The 15,426-nt window shown below is 40.2% G+C and overlaps 1 protein-coding gene across 3 annotated transcripts in view; it reads right to left on the bottom strand.

Annotated features, from left to right (window-relative positions):
* The window catches only part of PPP3CA (protein phosphatase 3 catalytic subunit alpha), a 210,613-nt gene that overhangs the window by 59,013 nt on the left and 136,174 nt on the right, over window positions 1–15,426 (bottom strand). For all 3 annotated transcript variants that reach the window (XM_048510194.1, XM_048510195.1, XM_048510196.1), the window contains exons 4-5: window positions 4,518–4,629; window positions 1,291–1,436 (exon numbers count right to left, since the gene is read on the bottom strand). In XM_048510194.1, coding sequence (XP_048366151.1) covers window positions 1,291–1,436; window positions 4,518–4,629 — 258 coding nt within the window. The remainder of the gene's footprint in view (window positions 1–1,290; window positions 1,437–4,517; window positions 4,630–15,426) is intronic.

Here is a 15,426-nt window from a genome sequence, read left to right as displayed (position 1 = left end):
TATGTGCTTGAGTATGACAGCACATCTGGTTTTTGTTTTAAGTGAGATAGTATGCTCCTGTGACATCTGCATACTTGTCTCCACCTCCAAAATTTTCTCAGAGTTTCAGGCAGACGTTTACCATCCCCATTACTAACAAACTTAGACATCAAGGTAAAATTTATATTTAAACTTCTCAAACATTTATTAGAAAGAACATTTTAGCATGTTAATTATTATTCTTATTTTTTTCTGATTTAAACTACAAATATATACTTGAAATACATTGTAAATACTTAATAGTATATATAAGAATTATCTAATGCTGCATATTGTTATTAAACTTTTTCATGCTATATCTTTTAAGTGAGTAAAACCTTCTCTTGAGAATTTTTCACTCATTCCCCAAGGGGGAAAAAATCATAGGAGTTTTTCCAGTACTCCCTAAAACTTCCCAGTACTTGGGAGAAAATAGTTTTTTATTTCCCAATCCTTGCCCCCCAAGCTGTCACATCTCTAACATGTACATACACGAACTTCACTATTCTCATAAAGAAGATTCCACTAAGATGACAGACGTCAAAAGAAAATATTTGTGAATTCATCTTGCAGCATGATGCTTCAGCTGATATTCAATTATTTTGTTGACTGCTATGATTAAAACAGCACCTATAGCCAACAAAATTAACAGCAATTACTGTGGGTGGAAGCAATTGTGGTTTCCAAGCAAACGCTCTACCCCTAGGTCAGGAAAAACAAGAGAGTATCTTATTGTTTTGAAATGGAGCAGGCCAAGTAGCTGGTAAATATTAGCACCATAATTTCAGATAAGGAGAGCTGAATTCAGAAGCTGTCTTCTGAACAAAGATAACTCGCTGCATCAAGCACCCAGGCAGCCATTTAAGAATTTGGATTTGCACCTCTACCCACATTCTGGCATCTCTAATCAAGCGTAAATCCCTTTTACTGTAAATATCAACTACTGGAGCTGAACTGGGGTGTCGGTCTAGTGAAAATAAATATGGTTGCCAACCATACACAGCAACCCAAGTAACTAAACAAAACCAGTTTTTCCAAGAAGCAGTCATATGAATTATGAAGTTAGTTTTTTCCTAAAGATTCCACACATAGCAAAGTTTTCAAAACAACCATGAAGAACATGAAGAGTCAGAACAACAAGAAAATGCAACCGCATATCAAAACCTTAATTAAATCTTAATATATGGATGATTTAGTTAACGGTGGAAAAATAAAATTTTTCTTAAAATCATCTAATTAGTGGTATTTTAGATTCATAACATTCAAACTTACTTTTCTGATGTCATCTAAAGTGCTGATCTCTGGAGAGAGGCCACCATGCACACACAGGAACTGTTGGTTCATCAGAGCAGCCAAGGGAAGGCAGTCAAAGGCATCCATGCAGGCATCATACACACGTTCTGAATACTTTATTTTACCTTTTGGATATTAAGATGGTATCAGAAAAGGGGACTGAAAAGGGGAAGAGAAACCACCTGAGAATCGATTTGCACAGGCCTCTGGCTTGTGGGCTGTACCAGTGACTGGACACAAGAGTTATGGGCACTCCCAATGAACTCATGGAGGACAAAGATAGAAACATATTTATACTATGGAGAGGTACACATATAGATATTCTGGAATCAAAATATGGCCTGAAATTACCGCCCCTCCCTTGAAGGGCTCTCGGCGGTGAACCAATTCAGTTCTGTTTTGAGATTTTGGTAGGAGCATGATCTTTGATATCCTGATGTTTTGTGAATGTTGGTAGTATCTTGAAATTCTATTTAAGGGACATTTGGGTTGTGAACCAAAACACTCCCAAAACTTTGAGAAAACAGGACTCCCTCACAAACGTTTCAGGGGTGTTTTGGGTTCAGGGAGGCAGCAGGAGATGTAGCAGCATGGAAGGCAGGAGAGAAAAAGAATATCAACCCCCAAATGGACTGTGAGAGTAATTACATAACGGCCCTTTAAATATCTCTTAAACTTCAGAGTTCCTAAACAGTAGGGTCTGGCCTCTATGTCTGACACAAAGTCTACCACACACTGATTCCAGTGACTAGTTGATCAGACCTGCAAACACCAGATCTATACTCACTGGAGTAATCAAACAAGATAGCGTTTAGACTTGGAAACCATGTCTACCTGCCCCCACCCCATTTTCACTGGGCAGTGTATATGCCCTAGAGGTAGACCTGGTCTCTGAGTCTGTACACCCAATTTAGTGGTCTATCATACTGGTTTCCCATCCACTATTTCTCTCTCTTCCCATGAAGCTTTTGCTGTCAGGGGAGGAGTGCTGTGTGCACAGTAAAAACTACATTTCAATTTTGTTTTTTTCAGAGGAATTATCTTTTTAGATGCTGATATTCCTGACCCCCCCCCCCCCCGCACTTCTCCCCCAGATGTCCCTTAAATAGAATTTCAGGATACTACCAACATTCACATAATATCGGGATATCAAAGATCATGCTCCTACCAAAATTTCAAAACAGAACTGAATTGAAAACATTTCAAGTGCACATTCCTTTACTACAGGTCATGCTTGCCCTTATGTCAACTATTAAGGACCTTGATAGGAGGTCTTTACCTAGACACCTGCTCAAGTAAATAATTTGTGGCCTTCCATTTGAGGCTGCCTTTCACAGATGGTAAGTAGACAGACACTCTGATACTAGCCTGTTGCTAACCCTGCACACAACAGATACTCAGACGCTGCTCCACTCTATTCCCACTCCTCACCCCATCCTTGTCAATTTGCAACAACATCAAGTAAGATGCACTACGCATAATTTTGTTGCTCTATTATTCAAGGTAACATAGTCATGGTCTTTTACAATAACCCAACTTTGTTCTGCAACTGAATCTATGTGGTAATAAAAACTAAAATGTTCAAGGCCAATCAATTAATTAAAGCTGGTTATTTTAAAAGCACGTTGTCTACTAACCTTTTGTGATGAGTACAGAGATAGTCTTTAGGGGGGAAAAATCTGTCATTTCATTTAGACTGACATATATTTACTCCTTAAAGGATAGGCCAGAACAGAATCCTTCACATCTACCTAACTATTTGTGGAAAAATCATTATGAAATGAATGAGGCAGTTTAATCTGAAATGTTAGCATTTGGAACTCAGGACATTATCACTTATTCAAATCCATTAAATTCCTTTCACTCATTTGTTTAGTATACACTCACTTTCCACTTGAATAATGATGACCAAAGTTCCTTGATCTTCTTTATAGAAGTCAAAGGAGCAGTTTCCCAAATTCAGCTTTTGTCCATACCCAACTGTCTGCTTTCTAATCTAAGGCATGCCATGATTTGATGCGTTCTTGTGTATGTAGATTCCTTTCCACTTTCAACAGCAGATTATGCGTACCAGGTTGTTGGAGAGAGGAGCTTTTTGCTGTTTCTCCACAGCATTACAGTGCATTCATGGCCCTCTCGAACTTTCCCCAGCTTTTCTCCAACCTGTCCAAAATCTGCTTTGCTAATATCTTTTGAAAGAGATCACAGCAAAGCCCTAGTTCAGGGGTAGGGAACCTGCAGCTCTCCAGATGTTCAGGAACTACAATTCCCATCAGCCCCTACCAGCATGGCCAATTGGCCATGTTGACAGAGGCTGATGGGAATTGTAGTTCCTGAACATCTGGAGAGCCGCAGGTTCCCTACCCCTGCCCTAGATGGATGGCCGTGTGGGTGGAACCTTTCAGATTTTTCTGTTTCCACCAACATGACTGCCATTTTCCCTAATGCTGGCCCTGAAGTGGTCATTTCCTTCCTCTTGCCCAAGGGAGTGGGGGAGAAGGGAGTTTAAAATCAAATACTGAATATTGTTCTATTGTTCTACTGTATTGTTCTATAACAAATACTGAATATTGTTCTATTGTTATAACAATTTGTATACTGAATTTTCTGAACTCCCAATTTTTTTTTAAAAAAAGCTCCAGCTGTCTAGCACCTTTAAAAAGTTCTAGCTCCAGGAAAGGGAAAGGGAAAGAAGCAGACACTCAAAAAGAGGCTGGGATTCACAGAACCCATGACATAAATAGTTACAATGCTATAACAATACAATGATATTCGGTTGCCATTTTAAAGACAATCCTGAAAAAGGTCTGGTGCTGCAGGGAAGGGATGGCTGCTGCCAAGGAGTGAGGCAAAGGAAATTGGTCCTGTGGAAACCCCATTGCCATTGGAAACCACACCAGCCACAGGGAAACCACACTACCCGTCCTTGTGTGGAAACCACCAAACACGGACAAGCAGAACTTCATGCCGTGCAACAGAATCCAGAACTCTAAGTTCAATAGAACTAAAATCTATCAGTACAGATCTAAAATCCCAGGATCAAGGAGAGAAGTAAGTCGACTTTAATTTTCTTTAAAAACATTTTCAATAAAGTTGCAAATGTAAAGTTTATTTTTGTTTTTCTCTCTCAATATACTATGGAATATCTTTCTAACGCCACCTCAAAAGCAAAAGAAACAAAAGTAGTAATTTTGACGCATACTTACATTCTTGTTTAAATGTGAAATATTCTGTTAAATGTCTACATTCATGATTCCCACGCAGTAAAAACAGTGTTTTGGGATAAAGAATTTTCAAGGCCCACAAGTACAGCACACACTGTTAAAAAAAAGGAAAAAAGAGAACAACATTTATCAAAGGCATTAAATATGAAATCAATGACATGCTCTTCCAGAGGTTCACCAAAATTCCCACATATTTTAATGAGATTTGTTTTCTACAATTTGCACAAAACTCAATTCAATTACCAATTTAATGCATTTATTAATGACTGAAAAACGATGGTGACACCCCCTTTACAATACCCTCTAAACCAAAGAGCAGAATCCATCTGGATCAAGGGTAGGGAACCTTTAACACTCAAAGAGCCATTTGGACCCGTTTTCCATGGGAAAAGAGAACACTTGGAGCCGCAAATAATTTTTGACATTTAAAATGAAGATAACACTGTATATATTGGGTTTTTTTTAACCTTTTACTCCGTTCATTCTGAGAAGCACGTGGATGCATCCGCCCTGCTCCCTGCAGGGCGGGTAAGGATGGGGCCAGCGGCTCAGCCTCGCCGGCTGCCAGGAAAGCGCCCACTTCACTCCAATGGGACAGGCGAGAGGGGAAGCCCGCGGCGCAGCCCAGCCGGCTGCGGGCAGTTGGTGCGCCTGCCCTGCTGCCTGCAGGGCGGGCAAGGATGAGGCCAGCAGCTCAGCTCGTGGAGCCGCAGTGCAAGGGCAGAAGAGCCGCATGTGGCTCTCGAGCCGCAGGTTCCCTACCCCTGATCTGGATGAAACAAATAAAGCTCACCAGCTAGTAAAGTATGTTATAATTTAAGAAGTTCCCAATAAAGTTTAGGAGAGCATTTAATCAGCTTTGTAGCAATTAACTTGTTTGTGCTACTAGCTGAGAGGCAAGTACTACTGTACTGCACAAAAATCAAAAGTTGATCTATTAAAAACTGCCTTGTACTGGACAGAGGTTCCTCCGTAAGCACCCGGAGAAGCACAAGCAGGGTTTTTGTGTATATCTTCATTCTAATGGCAGGCAGGGGTTTTATGTATATCTTCATTCCACAGCTTAACAGTAGAGCACAGACTCGGCATGCAGTCTCATCCCCAGACATCAATTTAGCTTGAAGCAGTTTATTAACTGGCCCAAAAAGCAGACCACAAGAAGCTACTTGACTCTTGTCCTTCATGCCAGTTTTGATTGGGTGCACTTGAGGCCAGTATGGCTGCATTTCATTCGCACTGTCACTACCCACCCGATTAATACAAGACAGCTCAATACATTGGCTTATTTTTACTCGGTCATGTCGTATTTGTAAAATGCATCTCTGTGTTTACGGTGTTAAAAGTTGTCTTGAATGTGCAGTCGACCTAATACCAAGAAAGAGGTGTGTGTTCATATGTGTGTTGGGGCCCTGGAGATATGGCCTGGGAGCCAAGGGGGCAGCAGCCCAAAAAAGTTTGGGAACCACTGACGAAAAGCTTACAAAAATAAATGAAACTTAAGAAAAAAAGAAAAAGAAAAGAGAGGGGCACCCTTGAACAGGAGAAAAGAGGAGAAAAATAAAGCAATGCAATTTTTGAAGTTGTTCCTTTTAGAAGCCCTACAGCTACTCTTTGTGACAAGTCATCTCTTCTCTAGATACTAAAAAAATGAGGACAAAAGCTTCCCAGAGGCTTTATTTCATACATAAGATGCTTATTAATAAAAGCTTGCCTATTAACCTACAATACTACTTCTTGTACTTTGAAAAATGCAAAACAGGGACTGGACATCTCCATAAGTAATGAAATATCCAGAAATGACCATCTAGAAATTATTTTTAAAGGACAGAAATGATAAGAATGGAAGAAGTGGGTGTGTGAAACAACCCTTAACTGTGTGTGTGGGGGACGGACTTTATTTCATACAACCTTATTATTGAACATAATTATGACACCCTTTGCCTTACCATACACTAATTGTTGGTACAAACAATAGAAAGAGGTGAAGAACTGATTAAAATAGTTTGTTCCCCAAGATTATTGTTTTTTTTCTTTTGAACTGAATGACAAATAACTGAAGATGAGAGGCAGTTAAAATGAAAGTTGGTGAATGGCTGAGAAAGTGGAAATGAGGCAAAAAAGGGAAGAGGATATGGGGGTTGCTAAGAGGAGGGAAATAGGAAATCTTGTGGAGAGGGGGATACAGGGGTAAGTTTCCCTCACTGAAGTCCTTGTGGGTACCGTACTATGAAAATAGGCCTGGCCCATTGGTTGGAACCAGTAAACTGCATTGCAGTTTTCCTAAGTAGACACTGCTGTGATGAGAGAAGTGAAGTCAGAGGGGCAGGTAGATTGGTTGTCTGGTGGGAAGAAGAAAAAGAGGCAAGAAAAATGAAGGGTCTGTGGTTGGTTTTTAATGAAAAGGATAGAGGAAATAGTGGGGGAGGGGATTATGAGATGCCTCCCCAAATAAGTCTTTGCGGGTTCTCACTTGCACAGTATAATTCTGCCCTTTGCTGTGTTCAAAATTACTTCTCTGATGCCCACATTTTCCCTTGTTCCTATTCACTGTGGCTTCTCATTAATACATTGAATCATTTCCTCCACATTCTTCAGTGGGTGTTTTCATTTCTTTATGGTTAGAACCTACAAATGGACTTCCATCAGGCTGGCTTTATTGTTGTTGTTGTGGCTTTTGCCACTGACTAATTGAATGACCTCAAGAAAATAAATTCTTATTTTCTTTGTATCTCAGTTTATCTATGTGACAAATTTCAATTGCAATACTGATCTGCCACATAATGGATGCTATGAGGCCCAATGAAAGAGCTTTGAGTCTTTTCAATTAAAGGCTTATCCAAAATTCAAAATATCTTTTATAAGGAAGTCCTCACATAGTTTTTGTAATTAAACATGACCTTAACAACTACAGTATTATTCAAATGCAGTTATTTAAACCTTTGACACAGCTACCCTGCACCAAGATAAACATTTTCATACCATCAAACAGCAATGATGACATAGAGTCTTAATTTAATTCCTGGTTCTCAGTTCAGCAATGAGACAGATGCCCTCTCTTCTCTATACCTACTAGCAGAAGCTGCTTGGGAAATGGCCAGCACGAGCAGTACATACATGAAAAGGGGATTGCTCCCAAGCCATTTCAAGTAGTGCAGAGAAAAGAGAAAGACTGAAAAGCACAGTACCATTTGGAAACAGCAGAAAAGCAAACACAACAGCAATCTCTTGTGTAAGTCACAAGGGCTGCAGAGTTTTTGTTTTTGATCAGTGGGGAAGCAGGAATACTCCTGTACCCACTAGCAGGCATACATACGCCACCTCCAGTTCGGTTTGATACCCAATTACATGATCCACACAAAACTTTATGCCCTTAGTAGTCAGAACAGTAAAATTTTTGTTAACTGACGTTCATGGTGAATTGGTGCTACCAGTTAACAAAGCTTTTACCCAGAAGTGAGAGGGCACTGCCGTTAGATTGGCAATGGCCATGACTGAGATCCAAGGCCTACCCCATCGCCACCTGTTTGGAGCTTCTGCCCTCTCAGCCTACAAATCATAGGGAAACTGAGCCTGACTGACTAGACTAGGCCAAAGCGTCAAGCTGCAGTGGTAGGATTCAGCCGGTTTGCACCACTGCGGCAGAACCGGTTGTTAAAATGGTGCTTGTAAACAACCAGTTGTTAAATTATTTGAATCCTACCACCGGAACCGGTTGTTAAATTATTTGAATCCCACCACTGGTCAAGCAGCAGGTTCATTGCAAGTGTCTTGGCTGGGCCGAGGACCTTCCTTTGTCCAAGCAGTGACTTGTGATTGGGGAACAGGATTCTGGACAAACAAAACCCTAGGCCCCCAATCCGCCCCTGGGTCCCAGGCATGCCAGTTATCTAAATTTTCTAGTAAGTTGTGTGCTGCTTAATGAAGCTTTTGCTGTAGATTACATCTGCACTTAGCCATGAATGGTTATTCATTAATCAAGCCTAAAAAATAAGCAATTCCTGTATGATCCATAATGTGCTGTCTCATCAAAGAAATAAGTTTTTTTTAAAAGAAAGAAAAATGAAGGCATCTATATTTGACCACTTTGTAGCCAAACGGCCATTCCTGAAAAGCATTACTCCTGGTAAGAATGCAGGGTCTGCTAATCTTTTCTCAGTTCTGGATAGTTCTAGACACACAGAAGCTTGAACATGGGCATAAAATATTGGGGTGATGACTATGCTAACTTTATGTACTAGATGCAGTCTTAAAGGGGAGTTAGTGGCCTTCTCCACGTGCACAGCTTACCACAAATTTTCCAAGTGGTCAGACCTTGCGCCTGTAAATGTTTTCTTGAAATCATTCCACACACCTGCATCTCCCCCATTTCTTCCTTTCTTCAGTTTATTCCACACACTAAGGCCGAAGACATATTATTTCAAACGGCGAAGGGATGCCATCCATGATGCAGAAGAACAACCTCTCCCCTTTTTTCTTCTTTTATGAAGGCACTCCAGTGTTACTGCGCAGTTACATTGAAGTGGCAACTCACTGAGAACTACCCACACAAAATGGAAGCTAAAAAAATATCTACTGGAGCAGGCACCATTACCTGAAGGAACAGAAACACATATTCTGGCCAAATCAGAACTGCAGTAATGCATGATTGTTAATGCAGCAGTCCCTTGTCAATTTTCACTTTGATCAGTTTCTAACCGCTAACACAGTGGGGTGTTTTTTTTTGCCTTATGGCTGAATGCTTGTTGACAAAAATGATCCAGTCCTTGTATCTTTGTATCTGTGCCTGAATGTTAACATCACAAGTCTCATGTGATACTGAAAAGGCTGATCTAATCGCCCCAGCTTCTTTGTATCTTTTTATCTATAACTGAACATTAACATCACAAGCTCTATGTAAAATTCACAAAGCTGATCTAATCGCCACAGCTTATCTTTGTTCAACGTTACAGTACTAGTTTGATATAACAAAGAAAAAAGAATCCCTTTCAAAAATGGAGGTGGAGGGAAGAGAAAATGGCTGAAGAGGAGATTGTGAAAAGAAGAAAACTTGAAGAGGAGGTTGAGCATCTACATGGGGGCATGGACAAGGGCCAGGTGGGGCAGAGGAATAAAGACCATTTCAACATGATCATGTGCTCAAGGGAAGCTGGCTTGGAGATGAATAGGAAAAAAATCCCAGTAAGAGTGCTCAAGAAAATATTAGAGGAAAAATTGAGGAAAAATGTTTCCAGAACTAGAAGAGGAAAAAACGTATGGTATTCAAACAAACGAACAAGTAGTATTTGGCAGCAAGATCTGTAAAGAGCTCATGCAGAAAGGACTGTTTTGTATTTTCTCACACATCTTTCCTAGCTTCATGTTGAAATCAAGCTGATTCCAACTTGAAACATGGAATTGTGCCTTGACATGTATACCAAGTTCACCTCCAATAACTCAATGTTCAACAATGCATTACAAATGGAATTCCACACGGCCAGTGTTAAGGCCTCACGTCACTCAGGCAATTACAGGAACAGTGTTATATATTCTACAAGAAAGCATAAAATAAGTCCAAAATACAATCCAACAGATGTGGTTATCTTCTCCCGAAAAACAGCCGTTAGCATTTTTAAGGCCTCAGATGGAACTCTTGCCCAAGCTCCTTTCAAATTAAAAGTTGACTGTATAAACCTTTTATACCAAAGCACAGATCAACCACCTCTAAAATATTACGAGACACAAGCTGTTTCCTGGTAGATAGGTCATTCAGCTCTAGTTTAAGGGAGGGCTGATGATGACATCTGTAGCCCTCAGAGCGCTCAGAATGTTAATTGGAAAGTTGTGGAGAAAAAAAATGATTCAGTATTAATTGAAAGGCATTCATGGCATTTCAATATGCATTTGAGAGGTTTGTGTATCAAAAACAGAGCTTAACAAACTCTTCACTATCAGCAGAAAAAAAAAACCCCTGCATGTGAAGGAATGAGTGCTGACAATCTTTAATGCAGTAAACTTTATTAAAACGATTCCACAGGAAACTGGCCTGTGGAACAGAAACTTTACTGAACACCATGACAAATTTTGCCATGACTTTACTGCAAAATGGATGCTGCTTTAGAGTTCAATTTTCTGCTATTGATGTTCCTCAGAACTGAATATTTTGGTTCATCAGTTATATTAAGGAAACTAAACTAAGCTATAATTTAATCTTCTAAATTAAGCTATAATTTTCCCCTTCCAATATGCTAGCTGTCTATATACAAAGAGTTTTTCCACAGGTGGGTGTAATGAACTCAGCAGCAACCCCCACCCAGATTCCAGTGATACATAGTCTCAGCAAGCACAGTACTGTGTGCTATGCTGACAAAGTTATCAGAATTGTTAAGGTACTTTCACAACAGGTATACGCATGGTCCAATTTACTCCCAGTTTGAAGAATGGGCATTTTTTACTGTCTTTGCAGCTCAGTATGATAGATGGGATTCACAGCAGTAACTCGACCAACACAGCCTGCCGAGGTATAAGCAGGATGATGCTGCAGCCTCAGACTGGGTTAGGGGAATTTTCAGAAGCAGCTGGGAATGTACCTTTACTTGCAAGTTGCATTATACATAGACGTGTACATCCCACTGTTGCTGGAACTGGTTACAAAGCACAAGTTGCTATATCAAACTCAAAATACTTTACTGAACAATTTTTTTGCTTGTAAGTTGGACTGGAAATCTTTTGCAAGATTTCCAGTACAGAGAATCTACGGTGAGAAATGGCTTCCACCCCTCTCCCCAGCTGGCATTTTAAGCCTTGTGGTTTTGAATGACTAAGAGGGAAAAGAACTAGATTGTGCAAGTTAATGGACTTCAAAAAGTACTTCAGTATAGGTTTGGCTTTCATTTTAGCCTCTTTATTCCAAATTTTCTGCCCATTCTTTCCAATACATAGATTTCTCCTCATTGTGGGATACCCAGCTGCAAAAAGGAAGAGAAAGGGAAGATAAAACCAAAATAAACACATAAATCCGCAGGAGATTCCAATAACTGGAAACTAAGAGCAATGGTGATTATAACTGTCAGACTTTGAAAGCAGTATTGTACACAAATGAAGCTAATGAAAAATGACAAGGTTCCATCCACAGAATTGGCCAAACATATTCAGATCAGTGGACAGATACATCAAAATGTTCTACAGTTAAGAACCATGGATTAACTACAATTACCTTGATACCACAATCTGCATAAACAGCAGTAGGCTGCCTCTGTGTATTTACCACAACTGCTTTCTAAATTATTGGCACTGTCAGCTGTCAAGAATATGTGTCCTAATCCAGTTTCTTTGCTTCCTTGCCCCTACCGATTTTATCATGACAGGATACTCTTATGAATTCATCTCTACAAGTTTATCTTCTCCTGAAAGATATTCCATACTTTCTGAAACAGACAACTGTAAGGAGCTGTGTAGGTATACAGACATGTTCTAAAAACACCAGTTAAATACTTAAGAAAAAGTTATCATACTAGTGCTGTCTATCTTCTTCGTAGATTAATTCTGATTTGTTAAAAAAAGATCTGAGATTTTAGATCTTGGTCTATATTGACTTCACTGTAATTAACTAGCAGTCATTATAGACCTGTGGTGGCGAACCTTTGGCACTCCAGATGTTATGGACTACAATTCCCATCAGCCCCTGCCAGCATGGCCAATTGGCAGGGGCTGATGGGAATTGTAGTCCATAACATCTGGAGTGCCAAAGGTTCGCCACCATTGTTATAGACTCACAGGTTTCATGATATGCAATGTCAAATGCAGTCATTCAGCCAAAAATGATAGCCTATTGTGTTTCTTGCATCTATATCCTTTTTGGGAGGAAGGGGCTGCTTATCCTTGATTACAAACATAAGAGCTAAGCACCCACCATGACACATTAAACAGTTAACAGGCCACATTTAGTTTGTTGGTGGAGATTATAGTAACACCACAGGAATGGTGAAAGCAAGAAAGAAATTCTTCCAGAAAACAGCTTCATTTCTTTGTTAGATTTATTTAATTAACTTCAATTGACTAACTTACTTCCTACAATGTGCCCAAGGAGGGTAGTTTAAAAAAAAATCTCAATTAAAAAAGGTGAGAATTTGCAAACCAAAGCAGAACAAAGAACAGCATCTACTTATTGCCCGGAAATAAGTAAACAAAACTTAATTTCAATTTCCTTTTTTGTAATAAGCTTGAAGATTTTATTGTGCTGTATGGCATCTATTTATTTAATACATGCGCTTTTTAATAAAAGCTGAAAGCAGTATGTTTCAAAAGGCTTAGCAAATCCCTTCCACCCACCTCTTATTCTTAACAATAAGGACTTCCCTTCACATACGTCACCTCTCACCCAGAAACAAATTATTTGCAGCCTGCATACAAGGATGATTCCACCCACCACGGAATGACAGAATTAAAGTGGTTGCTGTTTGAAGTCCAAACCCCTAAACAGAGTCTGGATGCACAACAGAATTACTAACTTTCCTCCACAGTATGCTTTACCAGTCTATTGTTCCAGAAGAGAATATCTTTTAAAAATTCACATACCTCAACTACTTTCTATGCTAATGCTCAAGTTTTTTGGCCAGTTTGTCCCAGAATCAACCATTAAAAAATGCAAGAACACTTTTCATTCGCCTGTTGACTCTATTTCAAGAAGTCCTACGGTTTATCATGTGTTTGTGATTAGCCCTCTTTAAATGTCAAGTAAGCAAAGGATACAAAAATCAGGAGGGGAAACCACACATATAATGAAGATTAAAATGTTGAATGGCTTGAGTCATTTAAAATGTCGGGCCTCAAAGTGAAAATATCACACATGGGGATGGTTCATCATGAAACAATGACTCCTTTTAATTGCAGTTAGAAACCAGATTCAGCTCAAAGAAAATCAAGTTTGATTTGACAAATCCTGATTGAAGCTTTTAAACACTGGCTGTTATCCCAGCCTGCATTGCAGCAGCAGCTAAAGAGCAAAGCTTTGCTACATCACCAAGTCGTTTAGCTGGTGGCACTGAGGGCAGGGAAGCCACTGATTTATACCTGCGTAGCTTCCTTACTTTTCATATTAACCAATCATCCTCAATCTACACACTAAATCACAAGAATACAACCGCACACATGCACAATCTTACCTTCTGACAGATACTAGCCACTCAAGTTTTATTTCACAAGTGGCAACTTTCTTCAATATTGTGCCACTGGAGATCACCAGTGGTGGGATTCAGCAGGTTCGCACCACTTCAGCAGAACCGGTTGTTAAAATGGTACTTGTAAACAACCAGTTGTTAAATTATTTGAATCCCACCGCCGGAACCAGTTGTTAAATTATTTGAATCCCACAGCCGGAACCGGTTGTGAAATTATTTGAATCCCACCACTGGAGATCACCCTGTACCCCAGCAATGGGCAAAGCAAGTCTGCGGAACAGTGCCCTTCATGGGTGATAGGAGGAGGCACATGGGTGCCACTGCCACCTACTTCAGCTTCTACAGCCCATCTTGCACCCCAGTAGCAAAGGCAGATCAGAAAAGAGATGAAATCTATGGGTAACAGGAGAAACAAAATCCCTACACCTACGCTACCAATTATGCCCACCTTGGTTCCAAGATGGACTGCAGAAGCAACTGCCTCTGGAGCATCCATGATTGGCAGAGACTGCATAGGTAGGATGGCGAGTCTTGGGTGGTAGAATGACAAAGCTGTCCCTGGGATGGAGAGTATCAGTATTTGGGGTGTGCATTAACAAAATTATTGTTTTAAATCTGAATTGGGAGGGGAACAATTCTCATTTTTGTTAAATGTCAATTGTAATGGACTCCCAAAGGGGGTGCCCCCATCCCCCATTGTTTCCAATGGGAGCTAATAGGAGATGAGTGCTACACCTTTGAGAGTCCATAACTTTGGATCCCCAGAAAAAAATTTCACCAAACTTGGGTGGTATCATCAGAATAGTCTCCTAAAGGTACCCTGAAATTTCGATGCTGCTAGCCTAAAAACCACACCCCCTGCAGGCCTAAAACTGAAAAAACACTAAAAAATACAAAACCCCCCACAAATGAACAGGGGGGGGGGGGGCAGCAAAACTCAGATTTGCATTGGGGTCTATTTTCCCTAGCTATGCCTCTGCTCTGAACTCAGATTTTTTTTCTAGATATACTGGGAAACCTTGGTTCTATGCAATGAGACTTATTCCCAGGAAAGGTTCTTAGGATTACAGCTTACCTTCAGCCACTAAGAACCTTGTGTTGAGGTGATAGCTGCTGCCAAATCAACCTTTCAAAAATCTGTATAGCTAATCAGGCCTACAACCCCTAATCAGAAGCTCTGCTGGACAAAAGCCCCACCTTCCTCACCCACATTCTACAAGCATTTGCTGGGCACCAGGAAAGGAGTCGAGAGAATTGTATTCAGGGTTTTCCTCTGTTCTCAGAGGCTTACAGCTGCTTACAAAGCATTAAAATAGGCACAGTGTAGAAACACCTGAACATAAAACCAACCAATTCAAAAATGTCAGTTCCCCCTTCACAATTAGATGCAAAGTGCAACATTTGTCAAAGCCCCTCAATCAATAGTGCTTTGCAGTACCTTTAGATTTATCTGTGACATTTCCATTTTCTGTAAAGATTTATCTTTTAATTTCACCTTGCAAAACAGTTATTTCACACAGCATCGTGAGAGTACATTAACTATCATAGTCATCATCCTCACCATCTGCATCTAACGGAATGGGGGGGCCATAGAATGAATGTACTAATCCAACTTGTCCCGTTTTATATGCCAATAAAGGCTTGTGTTGTTGTACTAATCCAACTTCCCCCCACCCCCTTCCTACCTTCCCCCTAGGGTGGGTGGGCCACAATCAGATGCCAAGCTCCTCCCCTAA

Source organism: Sphaerodactylus townsendi, linkage group LG10 (assembly GCF_021028975.2).
Source record: "Sphaerodactylus townsendi isolate TG3544 linkage group LG10, MPM_Stown_v2.3, whole genome shotgun sequence".
NCBI lineage: Eukaryota > Metazoa > Chordata > Lepidosauria > Squamata > Sphaerodactylidae > Sphaerodactylus > Sphaerodactylus townsendi.
Note: the sequence above shows the minus strand (reverse complement) of the source record. Positions and strands in the feature narration are given on the sequence as shown.